The 19,255-nt window shown below is 40.1% G+C and overlaps 1 protein-coding gene across 1 annotated transcript in view; it reads right to left on the bottom strand.

Moving 5' to 3' along the window:
- Positions 1-17,146, bottom strand: part of LOC143912067 (uncharacterized) — a 45,123-nt gene extending 27,977 nt beyond the window's left edge. Inside the window, exon 1 of the mRNA XM_077431236.1 lies at positions 16,427-17,146. Coding sequence (XP_077287362.1) covers positions 16,427-17,146 — 720 coding nt within the window. The remainder of the gene's footprint in view (positions 1-16,426) is intronic.
- Positions 17,147-19,255: the final 2,109 nt, after the last annotated feature.

Below are 19,255 nucleotides of genomic sequence, written 5' to 3' on the forward strand. Positions count from 1 at the left end.
CTATTCGACATTGCAAAAATATACACAAAACTCGCTCCCAACTCAACCTAACCTAACCATCACGGAAATCAAAGAATTCGAGATTGTGAAATTTACACAAAACTCGCAAACCTCCCCAAACCTAACCCAACCTATCCTAAACATCAACGAAATCAAAGAATTCAACATGGCAAAAATATACAAAATTCATGCTAACCTCACGAAACCAACCCAACCTAACCTTACTATCACCAAAATCAAAGAATTCGACATTGCAAATATATAAATAAAACTCGCTTACCTCACCAAACCTAACCAACCTAACCTCAACATCAACGAAATCAAAGAATTCGACATGACAAAAATATACACAATTCATGCTAACCTCACAGAACATAATCCAACTTACCTTACCATCACCGAATCAAAGAGTTCGACATTGCAAAAATATACACAAAAACTCTCCGCCAACTCAACCTTACCTAACCTAACCTAACCTAACCCAACCTAGCCTAACTATCACCGAAATCAGAGAATTCGATTCTGTACGATTTACACAAAACTCGCTAGCCTCACAAAACCTAACCCAACCTAACCTTTCCATCAACAAAATCAAAGAAATTCGACATTGCAATATATAAAAAAAAACTCGCTTACCTAACCAAACCTAACCCAACCTAACCTAAACATCAACGAAATCAAAGAAATCGACATGACATAACTATACGCAATTCATGCTTACCTCACAGAACATAATCCAACCTACCTAACCATCACCGAAATCAAAGAATTCGACATTGCAAAAATATACACAAAACACGAAAACCTCACGAAACCTAACCCAACATAGCCTAACTATCACCGAATCAGAGAATTCGAGTCTGTACGATTTACACAAAACTCGCTAGCCTCACAGGACCATAACCTTAACCTAGCCTAACTATCACCAAAATCAAAGAATTCGACATTGCAAAATATATAAAAAAACTCGCTAACCTAACGAAACCTAACCCCAACCTAGCCTAACTATCACCGAAAATAAAAGAATTCGACATTGCAAATATATAAAAAAAACTCGCTAACCTCACCAAACCTAACCAACCTAGCCTAACTATCACCGAAATCAGAGAATTCGAGATAGTACGATTTAACACAAAACTCGCTAGACTCACAAAACCTAACCCAACCTAACCTTACCATCACCGAAATCAAAGAATTTGACATTGCAAGAATATATACAAAACTCGAAAACCTCACAAAACCTAACCTTAACCTAGCATAACAATCACTAAAATCAAAGAATTCGACATTGCAAATATATAAAAAAAACTCGCTTACCTAACCAAACCTAACCCAACTAACCTAACCATCACCGAAATCAAAGAATTCGACATTGAAAACTTTACACAAAACTCGAAAACCTCACGAAACCTAATCCAACCTAGCCTAACCATCACCGAAATCAAAGAATTCGAGATTTTAAGATTTACAAAAAACCCGCTAGCCTCACCAAACCTAATCCAACCTAACCTAACCATCACCAAAATCAAAGAATTCGACCTTGCAAAAATATACACAAAACTCGCTAACCTCGCCAAACCTAACCCAACCTAACCCAACCATCACCGAAATCAAGAATTCGACATTGCAAAAAATATACACAAAACTCGCCCCCAACTCAACCTAACCTAACCATCACCGAAATCAAAGAATTATAGATTGTAAAATTTACACAAAACTCGCAAACCTCACCGAACCTAACCCAACCTAACTTAAACATCAACGAAATCCAAGAATTCGGCATGACAAAAATATACACAATTCATGCTAACCTCACGAAACTTAACCCAACTATCCTAACCATCACCGAAATCAAAGAATTCAAATTGTAAGATTTACAAAAAACTCGCTAGCCTCACCAAACCTACCCACCTAACCCAACATCACCGAAATCAAAGAATCGACATTGCAAAAATATACACAAAACTCGCTTACCTCACGAAACCTTACCCCAATCTAGCCTAACTATTACCGAAATCAAAGAATTCAACATTGCAAAAATATACACAAAACTCGCTTACCTCACCAAACCTAACCTAACTAACACCGAAATCAAAGAATTCAAGATTGTAAATTTACACAAAACTCGCTTACCTCACCAAACCTAACCCAACTAACCTAACCATCACCGAATCAAAGAATTCGACATTGCAAAAATATACACAAAACTCGCTAACCTCACCAAACCTAACCCAACCTAACCTAACCATCACCGAAATCAAAAGAATTCGTTATTGCAAAAATATACACAAAACTCGCTAACCTAACGAAACCTAACCCTAACCTAGCCCTAACTATCACCGAAATAGAAGAATTCGACATTGCAAATATATAAAAAAACTCGCTAACCTCACCAAACCTAACCCAACCTAGCCTAACTATCACCGAAATCAGAGAATTCGAGATAGTACGATTAACACAAAACTCACTAGCCTCACAAAACTTAACCCAACCTAACCTTATCATCACCGAAATCAAAGAATTCGACATTGCAAAAATATACACAAAACTCGAAAACCTCACAAAACCTAACCTTAACCTTGCATTACTATCACTAAAATCAAAGAATTCGACATTGCAAATATATAAAAAAAACTCGCTTACCTAACCAAACCTAACCCAACCAAACCTAACCATCACCGAAATCAAAGAATTCGACATTGCAAAAATATACACAAAACTCGCTAACCTCACCAAACCTAACCCAACCTAACCCAACCATCACCGAAATCAAAGAGTTCGACATTGCAAAAATATACACAAAACTCGCCCCCAACTCAACCTAACGTAACCATCACCGAATTCAAAGAATTATAGATTGTAAAATTTACACAAAACTCGCAATTCTCACCAAACCTAACCCAACCTAACCTAACCATCACCGAAATCAAAGAATTCAACATTGCAAAAATATACACAAAACTCGCTTAACTCACGAAACCTTACCCCAACCTAGCCTAACTATCACCGAAATCATAGAATTTAACATTGCAAATATATAAGAAAAACTCGGAAACCTCACCAAACCTAACCCAACCTAACCTAACCATCACCGAAATCAAAGAATTCGACATTGCAAAAATATACACAAAACTCGCTAACCTCACCAAACCTAACCCAACCTAACCCAACCATCACCGAAATCAAAGAATTCGACATTGCAAAAATATACACAAAACTCGCCCCCAACGCAACCTAACGTAACCATCACCGAAATCAAAGAATTCGAGTTTGTTAGATTTACACAAAACTCGGAAACCTCACCAAACCTAACCCAACCTAACCTAACCATCACCGAAATCAAAGAATTCAACATTGCAAAAATATACACAAAACTCGCTTAACTCACGAAACCTTACCCCAACCTAGCCTAACTATCACCGAAATCATAGAATTTAACATTGCAAATATATAAGAAAAACTCGGAAACCTCACCAAACCTAACCCAACCTAACCTAACCATCACCGAAATCAAAGAATTCGACATTGCAAAAATATACACAAAACTCGCTAACCTCACCAAACCTAACCCAACCTAACCCAACCATCACCGAAATCAAAGAATTCAACATTGCAAAAATATACACAAAACTCGCTTAACTCACGAAACCTTACCCCAACCTAGCCTAACTATCACCGAAATCATAGAATTTAACATTGCAAATATATAAGAAAAACTCGGAAACCTCACCAAACCTAACCCAACCTAACCTAACCATCACCGAAATCAAAGAATTCGTTATTGCAAAAGTATACACAAAACTCGCTAACCTAACGAAACCTAACCCCAACCTAGCCTAACTATCACCGAAATAAAAGAATTCGACATTGCAAATATATAAAAAAAACTCGCTAACCTCACCAAACCTAACCCAACCTAGCCTAACTATCACCGAAATCAGAGAATTCGAGATAGTACGATTTACACAAAACTCGCTAGCCTCACAAAACCTAACCCAACCTAACCTTACCATCACCGAAATCAAAGAATTTGACATTGCAAGAATATATACAAAACTCGAAAACCTCACAAAACCTAACCTTAACCTAGCATAACTATCACTAAAATCAAAGAATTCGACATTGCAAATATATAAAAAAAACTCGCTTACCTAACCAAACCTAATCCAACCTAACCTAACCATCACCAAAATCAAAGAATTCGACCTTGCAAAAATATACACAAAACTCGCTAACCTCACCAAACCTAACCCAACCTAACCCAACCATCACCGAAATCAAAGAATTCGACATTGCAAAAATATACACAAAACTCGCCCCCAACTCAACCTAACCTAACCATCACCGAAATCAAAGAATTATAGATTGTAAAATTTACACAAAACTCGCAAACCTCACCGAACCTAACCCAACCTTACTTAAACATCAACGAAATCCAAGAATTCGGCATGACAAAAATATACACAATTCATGCTAACCTCACGAAACTTAACCCAACCTATCCTAACCATCACCGAAATCAAAGAATTCAAATTGTAAGATTTACAAAAAACTCGCTAGCCTCACCAAACCTAACCCAACCTAACCCAACCATCACCGAAATCAAAGAATTCGACATTGCAAAAATATACACAAAACTCGCTTACCTCACGAAACCTTACCCCAATCTAGCCTAACTATTACCGAAATCAAAGAATTCAACATTGCAAAAATATACACAAAACTCGCTTACCTCACCAAACCTAACCTAACTAACACCGAAATCAAAGAATTCAAGATTGTAAATTTTACACAAAACTCGCTTACCTCACCAAACCTAACCCAACCTAACCTAACCATCACCGAAATCAAAGAATTCGACATTGCAAAAATATACACAAAACTCGCTAACCTCACCAAACCTAACCCAACCTAACCTAACCATCACCGAAATCAAAAGAATTCGTAATTGCAAAAATATACACAAAACTCGCTAACCTAACGAAACCTAACCCTAACCTAGCCTAACTATCACCGAAATAGAAGAATTCGACATTGCAAATATATAAAAAAAACTCGCTTACCTCACCAAACCTAACCCAACCTAGCCTAACTATCACCGAAATCAGAGAATTCGAGATAGTACGATTAACACAAAACTCACTAGCCTCACAAAACTTAACCCAACCTAACCTTATCATCACCGAAATCAAAGAATTCGACATTGCAAAAATATACACAAAACTCGAAAACCTCACAAAACCTAACCTTAACCTTGCATTACTATCACTAAAATCAAAGAATTCGACATTGCAAATATATAAAAAAAACTCGCTTACCTAACCAAACCTAACCCAACCAAACCTAACCATCACCGAAATCAAAGAATTCGACATTGCAAAAATATACACAAAACTCGCCCCCAACTCAACCTAACGTAACCATCACCGAATTCAAAGAATTATAGATTGTAAAATTTACACAAAACTCGCAATTCTCACCAAACCTAACCCAACCTAACCTAACCATCACCGAAATCAAAGAATTCAACATTGCAAAAATATACACAAAACTCGCTTAACTCACGAAACCTTACCCCAACCTAGCCTAACTATCACCGAAATCATAGAATTTAACATTGCAAATATATAAGAAAAACTCGGAAACCTCACCAAACCTAACCCAACCTAACCTAACCATCACCGAAATCAAAGAATTCGACATTGCAAAAATATACACAAAACTCGCTAACCTCACCAAACCTAACCCAACCTAACCCAACCATCACCGAAATCAAAGAATTCGACATTGCAAAAATATACACAAAACTCGCCCCCAACTCAACCTAACGTAACCATCACCGAAATCAAAGAATTTGAGATTGTAAGATTTACACAAAACTCGCTAGCCTCACCAAACCTAACCCAACCTAACCTAACCATCACCGAAATCAAAGAATTCGACATTGTAAAATTTACACAAAACTCGCTAGCCTCACAAAAGCTAACCCAGCCTAACCTTACCATCACCGAAATCAAAGAATTCGACATTTCAAAAATATACACAAAACTCGCTAACCTCACGAAGCTTACCCCCAACCTAGCCTTACTATCACTGAAATCAAAGAATTCGACATTGCAAAAATATAGACAAAACTCGCTAGCTACACGAAACCTAACCCCAACCTAGCCTAACTATCACCGAAATCAAAGGAATCGACATTGCAAAAATATACACAAAACTCGCTAACCTCACCAAACCAAACCCAACCTTGCCTAACTATCACCGAAATCAGAGAATCCGAGATTGTACGATTTACACAAAACTCGCTAGCCTCATAAAAGCTAACCCAACCTAACCTTACTATCACCGAAATCAAAGAATTCGACATTGCAAAAATATACAAAAAACTCGTTCACCTCACCATACCTAACGCAACCTAGCCTTACTATCGCCGAAATCAAAGAATTCGAAATTGCAAAAATATACACAAAACTCGCTAACCTCACCTAACCTAACCTAACCTAGCCTAACTATCACCGAAATAAAAGAATTCGACATTGCAAATATATAAAAAAAAACTCGCTTACCTCACCAAACCTAACCCAACCTTACCTAACCATCACCGAAATCAAAGAATTTGACATTGCAAAAATATACAAAAAACCCGCTGACCTTACAGATCCTGACCCATCCTAGCCTTACTATCACCGAAATCAAAGAATTCGACATTGCAAAAATATACACAAAACTCGCTTACCTCTCCAATACTAACCCAACCTAACCTAACCATCAACGAAATCAAAGAATTCGAAATTTTTAAATTTACAGAAAACTCGCAAACCTCACCAAACCTAACCCAACCTAACCTTAACATCAACGAAATCAAAGAATTCGAGATTGTAAAATCTACAAAAAACTCGCAAACCTCACCGAACCTAACCCAACCTAACCTAAACATCAACGAAATCCAAGAATTCGACATGACAAAAATATACACAATTCATGCTAACCTCACAAAACCTAACCCAACCTAACCTAACCATGACCGAAATCAAAGAATTCGAGATTGCAAAAATATAGACAAAAATCGCTTACTACACGAAACCTTACCCTAACCTAGCTTAACTATCACCGAAATCAAAGAATTCGACTTTGCAAAAATATACACAAAACTCGCTAACCTTTTTTTTTTTTTTTTTTTTTTTTTTTTTTTTTTTATCGTCGGAGGTGGGGAATCTTCCAAAGACATCCTCCAGCCCGAACTGGAGGATAGTGTCGGATTTTTACCGACTAAACCCCACCCCCTTGACACCTCTGCTCCCCGGACACATTTTCATGTTTTGCTTCGGGAAAGCAGTTTTGTCTTAGCCATTTATGGCTCTTCCTTCGAGTTCTCGGGTTCTTTCTGCTTCTTCTTTATTTTTCATTATCATCGAAGCAAATGCTTCCCACGCTGACCAGGCAGTTGCGCTATCCAGTATGACGAAGATTATGTTTATCGGCGTCAGGTGTTCTACGCCGATTACAGTTCTGAATGTTCTTCTGTCGTCTTCCCATGCTGGACAATCAAAGGTTGTGTGGGCCGCGTCGTCTTTCTTGTTTTCACAGTGGTGGCACTTCGGAGTTGTTTCCTTTCCTATTTTGTGTAGGTAGGTCCCGAAGCACCCGTGACCTGTGAGTATTTGGGTCGTGTGGTGATTTAGTTCGCCGTGCTTTCTTTGGCACCACGCTTTTAGGTCTCCGATGAGATGGTGTGTCCATCGACCTTTTTCAGAGTTGTTCCATCTGTCTTGCCATTTGATCATCGTTATTTCTCTGGCTGTACTCTTTTTTTCACCTCTGTAGATCGCTTGTCGTTCTAGAGCGAGTAATTCGATCGGTGGAATGGCGCACAACACCAGGATGGCATCTTCTGATACTGTTCGGTATGCCGCTGCGACTCTTAATGCAGCTCTTCTTTGTACTCTAGCGAGGCTGAGCCTCGTCCTCTCAACCTTTGTTTTTTCCGCCCAAATCGGAGCACCGTACAGGAGGACTGAGTGTACTACTTCACAGTATAGTTTTCTTCTCCTCTGTTTCGGTCCACCGATGTTGGGCATCAGTCTGGCGAGGTCTTCTGCTATTTGGGCCGCCCTAGCTCCCGCTTTTTCCGCATGTTTTGCAAAGCGTAGTTTGTCATCTAACTGCACTCCCAAATACCGCAGTGATCTGCTGAACGTCACCTCAAAACCGCTGACTGTTATTTGAGGAGGCAGCAGCTTTCTACGTCTTGTGAAGAATACAGCTTCGGTTTTCTGGACGGCGAGCTCCAAGCCCGCATCCACGAGCCATTTTTTAACCCTTCTTATGGCTTCTTCGCTTCTTAGGCGTAAAGATGTTGTGTTCTTTGCGGTGACAAGCAACGCGACATCGTCAGCAAAGGCGACCAGGCTCGTTTCATCTGGCATTTGGATCTTCAACAAGCCGTCGTACAAAAATATACACAAAACTCGCTTACCTCACCAAACCTAACCCAACCTAACCCAACCATCACCGAAATCAAAGAATTCGACATTGCAAAAATATATAAAAAAACTCGCCCCCAACTCAACCTTACCTAACCATCACCGAAATCAAAGAATTCGAGATTGTAAATTTTACACAAAAGTCGCTTACCTCACCAAACCTAACCCAACCTAACCTTACCATCACCGAAATCAAAGAATTCGAGTTTGTTAGATTAACACAAAATTCGGAAACCTCACCAAACCTAACCCAACCTAACCTAACCATCACCGAAATCAAAGAATTCGTTATTGCAAAAGTATACACAAAACTCGCTAACCTAACGAAACCTAACCCCAACCTAGCCTAACTATCACCGAAATAAAAGAATTCGACATTGCAAATATATAAAAAAAACTCGCTAACCTCACCAAACCTAACCCAACCTAGCCTAACTATCACCGAAATCAGAGAATTCGAGATAGTACGATTTACACAAAACTCGCTAGCCTCACAAAACCTAACCCAACCTAACCTTACCATCACCGAAATCAAAGAATTTGACATTGCAAGAATATATACAAAACTCGAAAACCTCACAAAACCTAACCTTAACCTAGCATAACTATCACTAAAATCAAAGAATTCGACATTGCAAATATATAAAAAAAACTCGCTTACCTAACCAAACCTAACCCAACCTAACCTAACCATCACCGAAATCAAAGAATTCGACATTGAAAACTTTACACAAAACTCGAAAACCTCACGAAACCTAATCCAACCTAGCCTAACCATCACCGAAATCAAAGAATTCGAGATTTTAAGATTTACAAAAAACCCGCTAGCCTCACCAAACCTAATCCAACCTAACCTAACCATCACCAAAATCAAAGAATTCGACCTTGCAAAAATATACACAAAACTCGCTAACCTCACCAAACCTAACCCAACCTAACCCAACCATCACCGAAATCAAAGAATTCGACATTGCAAAAATATACACAAAACTCGCCCCCAACTCAACCTAACCTAACCATCACCGAAATCAAAGAATTATAGATTGTAAAATTTACACAAAACTCGCAAACCTCACCGAACCTAACCCAACCTAACTTAAACATCAACGAAATCCAAGAATTCGGCATGACAAAAATATACACAATTCATGCTAACCTCACGAAACTTAACCCAACCTATCCTAACCATCACCGAAATCAAAGAATTCAAATTGTAAGATTTAGAAAAAACTCGCTAGCCTCACCAAACCTAACCCAACCTAACCCAACCATCACCGAAATCAAAGAATTCGACATTGCAAAAATATACACAAAACTCGCTTACCTCACGAAACCTTACCCCAATCTAGCCTAACTATTACCGAAATCAAAGAATTCAACATTGCAAAAATATACACAAAACTCGCTTACCTCACCAAACCTAACCTAACTATCACCGAAATCAAAGAATTCAAGATTGTAAATTTTACACAAAACTCGCTTACCTCACCAAACCTAACCCAACCTAACCTAACCATCACCGAAATCAAAGAATTCGAGTTTGTTAGATTTACACAAAACTCGGATACCTCACCAAACCTAACCCAACCTAACCTAACCATCACCGAAATCAAAGAATTCGACATTGCAAAAATATACACAAAACTCGCTAACCTCACCAAACCAAACCCAACCTAACCTAACCATCACCGAAATCAAAAGAATTCGTTATTGCAAAAATATACACAAAACTCGCTAACCTAACGAAACCTAACCCTCACCTAGCCTAACTATCACCGAAATAGAAGAATTCGACATTGCAAATATATAAAAAAAACTCGCTAACCTCACCAAACCTAACCCAACCTAGCCTAACTATCACCGAAATCAGAGAATTCGAGATAGTACGATTAACACAAAACTCACTAGCCTCACAAAACTTAACCCAACCTAACCTTATCATCACCGAAATCAAAGAATTCGACATTGCAAAAATATACACAAAACTCGAAAACCTTACAAAACCTAACCTTAACCTTGCATTACTATCACTAAAATCAAAGAATTCGACATTGCAAATATATAAAAAAAACTCGCTTACCTAACCAAACCTAACCCAACCAAACCTAACCATCACCGAAATCAAAGAATTCGACATTGCAAAAATATACACAAAACTCGCTAACCTCACCAAACCTAACCCAACCTAACCCAACCATCACCGAAATCAAAGAATTCGACATTGCAAAAATATACACAAAACTCGCCCCCAACTCAACCTAACGTAACCATCACCGAATTCAAAGAATTATAGATTGTAAAATTTACACAAAACTCGCAATTCTCACCAAACCTAACCCAACCTAACCTAACCATCACCGAAATCAAAGAATTCAACATTGCAAAAATATACACAAAACTCGCTTAACTCACGAAACCTTACCCCAACCTAGCCTAACTATCACCGAAATCATAGAATTTAACATTGCAAATATATAAGAAAAACTCGGAAACCTCACCAAACCTAACCCAACCTAACCTAACCATCACCGAAATCAAAGAATTCGACATTGCAAAAATATACACAAAACTCGCTAACCTCACCAAACCTAACCCAACCTAACCCAACCATCACCGAAATCAAAGAATTCGACATTGCAAAAATATACACAAAACTCGCCCCCAACTCAACCTAACGTAACCATCACCGAAATCAAAGAATTCGAGTTTGTTAGATTTACACAAAACTCGGAAACCTCACCAAACCTAACCCAACCTAACCTAACCATCACCGAAATCAAAGAATTCGACATTGCAAAAATATACACAAAACTCGCTAACCTCACCAAACCTAACCCAACCTAACCTAACCATCACCGAAATCAAAAGAATTCGTTATTGCAAAAATATACACAAAACTCGCTAACATAACGAAACCTAACCCTAACCTAGCCTAACTATCACCGAAATAAAAGAATTCGACATTGCAAATATATAAAAAAAACTCGCCAACCTCACCAAACCTAACCCAACCTAGCCTAACTATCACCGAAATCAGAGAATTCGAGATAGTACGATTAACACAAAACTCGCTTGCCTCACAAAACTTAACCCAACCTTACTTTATCATCACCGAAATCAAAGAATTCGACATTGCAAAAATATACACAAGACTCGAAAACCTCACAAAACCTTACCTTAACCTTGCATTACTATCACTAAAATCAAAGAATTCGACATTGCAAATATATAAAAAAAACTCGCTTACCTAACCAAACCTAACCCAACCAAACCTAACCATCACCGAAATCAAAGAATTCGACATTGCAAAAATATACACAAAACTCGAAAACCTCACGAAACCTAAACCAACCTAGCCTAACCATCACCGAAATCAAAGAATTAGAGATTTTAAGATTTACAAAAAACCCGCTAGCCTCACCAAACCTAACCCAACCTAACCTAACCATCACCGAAATCAAAGAATTCGACATTGCAAAAATATACACAAAACTCGCTAACCTCACCAAACCTAACCCAACCTAACCCAACCATCACCGAAATCAAAGAATTCAACATCGCAAGAATATATACAAAACTCAAAAACCTCAAAAAACCTAACCTTAACCTAGCATTACTATCACTAAAATCAAAGAATTCGACATTGCAAGCATATAAAAAAAACTCGCTTACCTTACCAAACCTAACTTAACCTAACCTAACCATCACCGAAATCAAAGAATTCGACATTGCAAAAATATACACAAAACTCGAAAACCTCACAGGCCTAACCTTAACCTAGCCTAACTATCACCAAAATCAAAGAATTCGACATTGCAAATATATAAAAAAAACTCGCTTACCTCACCAAACCTAACGCAACCTAACCTAACCATCACCGAAATCAAAGAATTCGACATTGCAAAAATATACACAAAACTCGCCCCCAACTTAACCTAACGTAACCATCACCGAAATCAAAGAATTCGAGTTTGTTAGATTTACACAAAACTCGGAAACCTCACCAAACCTAACCCAACCTAACCTTACCATCACCGAAATCAAAGAATTCGACATTGCAAAAATATACACAAAACTCGCTAACCTCACCAAACCTAACCCAACCTAACCTAACCATCACCGAAATCAAAAGAATTCGTTATTGCAAAAATATACACAAAACTCGCTAACATAACGAAACCTAACCCTAACCTAGCCTAACTATCACCGAAATAAAAGAATTCGACATTGCAAATATATAAAAAAAACTCGCTAACCTCACCAAACCTAACGCAACCTAGCCTAACTATCACCGAAATCAGAGAATTCGAGATAGTACGATTAACACAAAACTCGCTAGCCTCACAAAACTTAACCCAACCTTACTTTATCATCACCGAAATCAAAGAATTCGACATTGCAAAAATATACACAAGACTCGAAAACCTCACAAAACCTAACCTTAACCTTGCATTACTATCACTAAAATCAAAGAATTCGACATTGCAAATATATAAAAAAAACTCGCTTACCTAACCAAACCTAACCCAACCAAACCTAACCATCACCGAAATCAAAGAATTCGACATTGCAAAAATATACACAAAACTCGAAAACCTCACGAAACCTAAACCAACCTAGCCTAACCATCACCGAAATCAAAGAATTAGAGATTTTAAGATTTACAAAAAACCCGCTAGCCTCACCAAACCTAACCCAACCTAACCTAACCATCACCGAAATCAAAGAATTCGACATTGCAAAAATTTACACAAAACTCGCTAACCTCACCAAACCTAACCCAACCTAACCCAACCATCACCGAAATCAAAGAATTCGACATTGCAAAAATATATAAAAAACTCGCCCCCAACTCAACCTTACCTAACCATCACCGAAATCAAAGAATTCGAGATTGTAAATTTTACACAAAAGTCGCTTACCTCACCAAACCTAACCCAACCTAACCTTACCATCACCGAAATCAAAGAATTCGAGTTTGTTAGATTAACACAAAACTCGGAAACCTCACCAAACCTAACCCAACCTAACCTAACCATCACCGAAATCAAAGAATTCGTTATTGCAAAAGTATACACAAAACTCGCTAACCTAACGAAACCTAACCCCAACCTAGCCTAACTATCACCGAAATAAAAGAATTCGACATTGCAAATATATAATAAAAACTCGCTAACCTCACCAAACCTAACCCAACCTAGCCTAACTATCACCGAAATCAGAGAATTCGAGATAGTACGATTTACACAAAACTCGCTAGCCTCACAAAACCTAACCCAACCTTACCGTACCATCACCGAAATCAAAGAATTCGACATTGCAAGAATATATACAAAACTCAAAAACCTCACAAAACCTAACCTTAACCTAGCATTACTATCACTAAAATCAAAGAATTCGACATTGCAAATATATAAAAAAAACTCTTTTACCTAACCAAACCTAACCCAACCTAACCTAACTATCACCGAAATCAAAGAATTAGAGATTGTAAAATTTACACAAAACTCGCTAACCTTTTTTTTTTTTTTTTTATCGTCGGAGGTGGGGAATCTTCCAAAGACATCCTCCAGCCCGAACCGGAGGATAGTGTCGGATTTTTACCGACTAAACCCCACCCCCTTGACACCTCTGCTCCCCGGACACATTTTCATGTTTTGCTTCGGGAAAGCAGTTTTGTCTTAGCCATTTATGGCTCTTCCTTCGAGTTCTCGGGTTCTTTCTGCTTCTTCTTTATTTTTCATTATCATCGAAGCAAATGCTTCCCACGCTGACCAGGCAGTTGCGCTTTCCAGTATGACGAAGATTATGTTTATCGGCGTCAGGTGTTCTACGCCGATTACAGTTCTGAATATTCTTCTGTCGTCTTCCCATGCTGGACAATCAAAGGTTGTGTGGGCCGCGTCGTCTTTCTTGTTTTCACAGTGGTGGCACTTCGGAGTTGTTTCCTTTCCTATTTTGTGTAGGTAGGTCCCGAAGCACCCGTGACCTGTGAGTATTTGGGTCGTGTGGTGATTTAGTTCGCCGTGCTTTCTTTGGCACCACGCTTTTAGGTCTCCGATGAGATGGTGTGTCCATCGACCTTTTTCAGAGTTGTTCCATCTGTCTTGCCATTTGATCATCGTTATTTCTCTGGCTGTACTCTTTTTTTCACCTCTGTAGATCGCTTGTCGTTCTAGAGCGAGTAATTCGATCGGTGGAATGGCGCACAACACCAGGATGGCATCTTCTGATACTGTTCGGTATGCCGCTGCGACTCTTAATGCAGCTCTTCTTTGTACTCTAGCGAGGCTGAGCCTCGTCCTCTCAACTTTTGTTTTTTCCGCCCAAATCGGAGCACCGTACAGGAGGACTGAGTGTACTACTTCACAGTATAGTTTTCTTCTCCTCTGTTTCGGTCCACCGATGTTGGGCATCAGTCTGGCGAGGTCTTCTGCTATTTGGGCCGCCCTAGCTCCCGCTTTTTCCGCATGTTTTGCAAAGCGTAGTTTGTCATCTAACTGCACTCCCAAATACCGCAGTGATCTGCTGAACGTCACCTCAAAACCGTTGACTGTTATTTGAGGAGGCAGCAGCTTTCTACGTCTTGTGAAGAATACAGCTTCGGTTTTCTGGACGGCGAGCTCCAAGCCCGCATCCACGAGCCATTTTTTAACCCTTCTTATGGCTTCTTCGCTTCTTAGGCGTAAAGATGTTGTGTTCTTTGCGGTGACAAGCAACGCGACATCGTCAGCAAAGGCGACCAGGCTCGTTTCATCTGGCATTTGGATCTTCAACAAGCCGTCGTACATTACATTCCAAAGCGCCGGGCCCAGGACCGATCCCTGTGGTACGCCCGCAGTGACTGATCGTTCGTATTTTTTGCCCATGCATTCATACAGAAGGATTCTGTCCGAAAAATAGCTTTCGATCATCTTGATAAGTTTTTCCGGAGCATTGATAGTGACTAATGCATCGAGAGTCCTTCCCCAGTTGGCAGTGTTGAATGCATTTTTTATGTCGAGCGCGATCATCACAACATGTTTGCTCGCCTTGACGCTCCCACGCCATGCAAGTCTTACGGTGTTTACGACTTCACTGATCGCGTCAATAGTTGAGCGACCGGGTCGAAATCCAAATTGCTGCGATGACAGTCCTGTGTCGCTGTTTTCTAGCTGTTGTTGTAGTCGCTGTAGGAGAAGTCTCTCTAGTAACTTTCCTACTCCGTCAAGTAGGTAGAGTGGCCTGTATGATGAAGGTCCTGGTGGGCCTCCCTTTCCTTTTGAAATCAGCACGAGTTTTTGTCTTTTCCATGGTTTTGGAAAGGTTCCTTCCGACAGACAAGCATTGAAGGTCGTCAACAGCAACGCAGGATCGCTCAAGGCAATTCTTTTAATAACTGCGTTTGGAATGCAGTCCGGTCCCGGCGCCTTTTCAATATTTATTCGTTTGGCGGCTGCTACGACTTCTTCCTCCGTGAAAATCGGCATCTCATCACCAGTACTGCTCGCCGATCGTCTTTCCATCACTGGGTGTTGCGGAAAGAGGCCATCTATGACCAATTCAAGACTCGCCTTATTTTCAAGATATGGATCGACAGTTCCAATTCGGAGCTTTTTCCTTATGATCTTATATGGGCTCCCCCACGGATCCACATCAATCGATTTGCAGAGCTCTTTCCAGCATCTCTCTTTACTTTCTTTTATAGCTTTTCGTAAAGCTATCCTGGCTTCTTGATATTTCACTCTGTGCTGTTCATTGCTTGACCGTCGTTGTGCTCGGCGTCTGCAGGTTAAGCACTCGCGGCGAAGTATGGCGATGTTTTCGGTCCACCAGAAGACCGGGTGCCTCTTTTTACCTCCGCGTCTCGGCATCGATGCGTCGCAGCTCTCACTCAATAGGTCATTTAATGAGTTGGCAATGTCTTCAGCTCCAACCCCGCTGCTTGCGACGTCAGTCACTTTTGATCTTAGTTCTGCAACGGCTTCGTCCAAAGCTACGATGTCCAGCTTACGAGCTCCCCAGCCAGAACTAGAAGGTAACATTTGTGGCCCGGCGAGGCGATCTTCCAACTCGAAGCCAATGTAGCGATGGTCACTGTGAGAGTAGCTGTCAAGCACTTGCCATTTTCGGATCCTGCCAATTATTGTTTCAACTGCAAATGTGACATCGATGACCGATCCGGTGCTGCCCCGAACGAACGTGTAAGCACTTCCTACGTTGGCCGCATGCAGATGTAAATGCGATGCCATTTCAGAGAGTAAAATACCTCTGCGATCCGTTTTTTGAGAGCCCCACTCTGGAGCTTTTGAGTTAAAATCTCCGGCAACGACAACAGGTAAGGTCGATGTTCTCACGTCATCTTCAAGGCAGACGAGATCTCTCTTGAACTCCTCTACTGTTGCACTAGGAGAAAAATAGCAGCTATAGAACCTCACTCCCCTCATCTCCACCCACGTCCAGCCTTGGACGCCAATTGAAACAGCATTCGTGATTCGCAGGTGGGCAGTTGGTGTGTACATTGCAGATCTTGAGCTTGCATCCGAATACCATCGATGAGGAATGTTGCGGTACTGTTCAGACACAATCACGATGTCCGCTCGCCGCTCCTCTGCTGTCTGTATCATCACATCCTGCGCCGCCTGGCATCCATTCAGATTGATCTGGAGTATGCGGATCATTGTTGTGTTCGTCCTTTCAGAGCAGTCCGGAGGGCTGCACAGCTTCGACTACCGGTCTGATGACCGCTGCTTATTTTTTCTCCTTCACAAATGCTGCAGTGTGGGTCGTTCTTACAAATCACAGCTTTATGGCCTTCCTGGCCGCACTTGTTGCATTCTTGTTTGCTGGCGCATTCTACCGCAATGTGTCCGAATCCCCGACACCTGAAGCATCTTATTATATGGACTCGGGGCCTCAAACGACAATTGACCCATCCGATTCGAATTCTTCCAGCCTTAATCAATTCAGTGGCATCGTCTCTCGGGAGTTTGACCATCGCCATCTGAGTGCCTCCATAAGCCGGTTTGAACGTGATCAATCGCGCATTTCTCACCACATGTGGTGAAGCGCTTGCTAATGCCTCCATCAATTCTGTCTCATCCGTGGCCCCATCGATGTCCCGTATTTCAATGACGACTCCAGGGACGAGCTTCTTCACAGTCGCACCATTGCCCAGAATCGCGGAAATCGCACGCATTAGCTCTTCCGTTTTTGTTGTTCCTTTTTGCATTTTTATTAGAACTTCTCCACCCTTTGTTTGACGAATAGCGGCAACATCTACATTCTCCATTGGAATTTCTTTTCTGATTTTCTTTAAGGTGTCTGCATATGTCACCGTGCCTTCTGACTTTATTGTTATAGCCTCATTTCTGGGGCCTGGTGGAAATCGCGCATATCGATCTTGAAAGCTATTTTCAATGTTTGGCTGACGCCGATCGTTGTTGTTGTTGGTGTTCTTTGTATTATTTGTTCTTTTATTGTTTTTATTCCGCCTTCTTTTTGACCTTACTTCTTTCCAGGAATCCTCTTTTGGTTGATCTAGTGAGGATGCCGAGTCCATGATTGCGGGATTTTCCGGTATTAAAGCATTTGGAGGATTCTTTAAAACATCGCTCGAGGTGGGATTGAGTTCTATTAGTGTTTTAGTTTGTAATCTATGCTTTAACAGGTCTAGTTTTATGTCTTTATATGTATTAAAGGCTATCATTGCCTCTTCAATTCCATCCTTGATTGGAACGTAGGTATTTTTACGTATTTTGCTATTGAGATCAATTAGAATTAATTCTAATTTGTGGAATACCTTCTGCTCGAGAGCTTCTTTAGCAGTAATCTCACACATTTCCAAAGATATGCTAGCCATTGTTGTCATTATTCCAATTTCTCCGTGATCGTTAATTTTTCAATCGGTACGCGCTCGCACACTATTTATTTTGGTCGTTGTTAGTGGTACTTTGATCTGCCGTAATCGCAACAAGTCGTTAGCAACGTAGTTGTTATTGTTATTAATGAGCTGTTGTAAGACGTTTATGTTGTGATGGACACTTAAACACTAACTTTGTCTCTTGTCTCCAGTCAACAGTGTTACGATTCACCGTGGGTGTGTGTAAATAATAGTAATTCGAGTTTTTCAAAGCAATGTGTCTAATTCGTTTGCCGAATCCAATCTAACCAATGCAAAAATTCACCGTTGCCGTTTATTATTTATTCAGCACACACATGCGCATTGGTCATATTTAATGTTATTTCGTTTTGCTGCAAGCGCATAAAGCCGTTAGCAACGTAGTTGTTGTTGGTATCGATAAGTTTTCCTTAGCCACCTGTATTGTGCTGAGGAAATGAAACCCAAATCTGTCTCTTGCCTCCAATTCCAGCTATAAATTACAACAGTTGAAGTGCTTTTGTGCAATATGTAAAACGAATCCAATCCTTCCGCTACAACGTTCACCGTGGTCGTTGATTTTTCAATCGGCACTCGATTGCACTGTTAAAAAACAGCTGTTAGCAACACAATTGTTATCGATGCCTTTTCGTTGGGCGTTTGTGTTGTGATTGAGATGTGAACGCCAACTATGCCTTTAAGCACCAGTTGACAGTCCCAAAATTCACCGCGCGATGATGAAATAAACTTGATTGCTTCCATGCAACGTCTTCTATGTATTCGATGTGATCGCAGATTGCAATTTTTTCGACGCAAAGTTCTTCGTAGCCGTTGGTTTTTATTTACTTTTTTTTGAACACGCGCATGCGCAATGCTTCACTTGTTCGGAGTTAGTGGTATTACGATCAAC

The sequence above is a fragment of the Arctopsyche grandis genome, chromosome 5 (genome assembly GCF_051622035.1).
Source record: "Arctopsyche grandis isolate Sample6627 chromosome 5, ASM5162203v2, whole genome shotgun sequence".
Taxonomy (NCBI): Eukaryota; Metazoa; Arthropoda; class Insecta; order Trichoptera; family Hydropsychidae; genus Arctopsyche; species Arctopsyche grandis.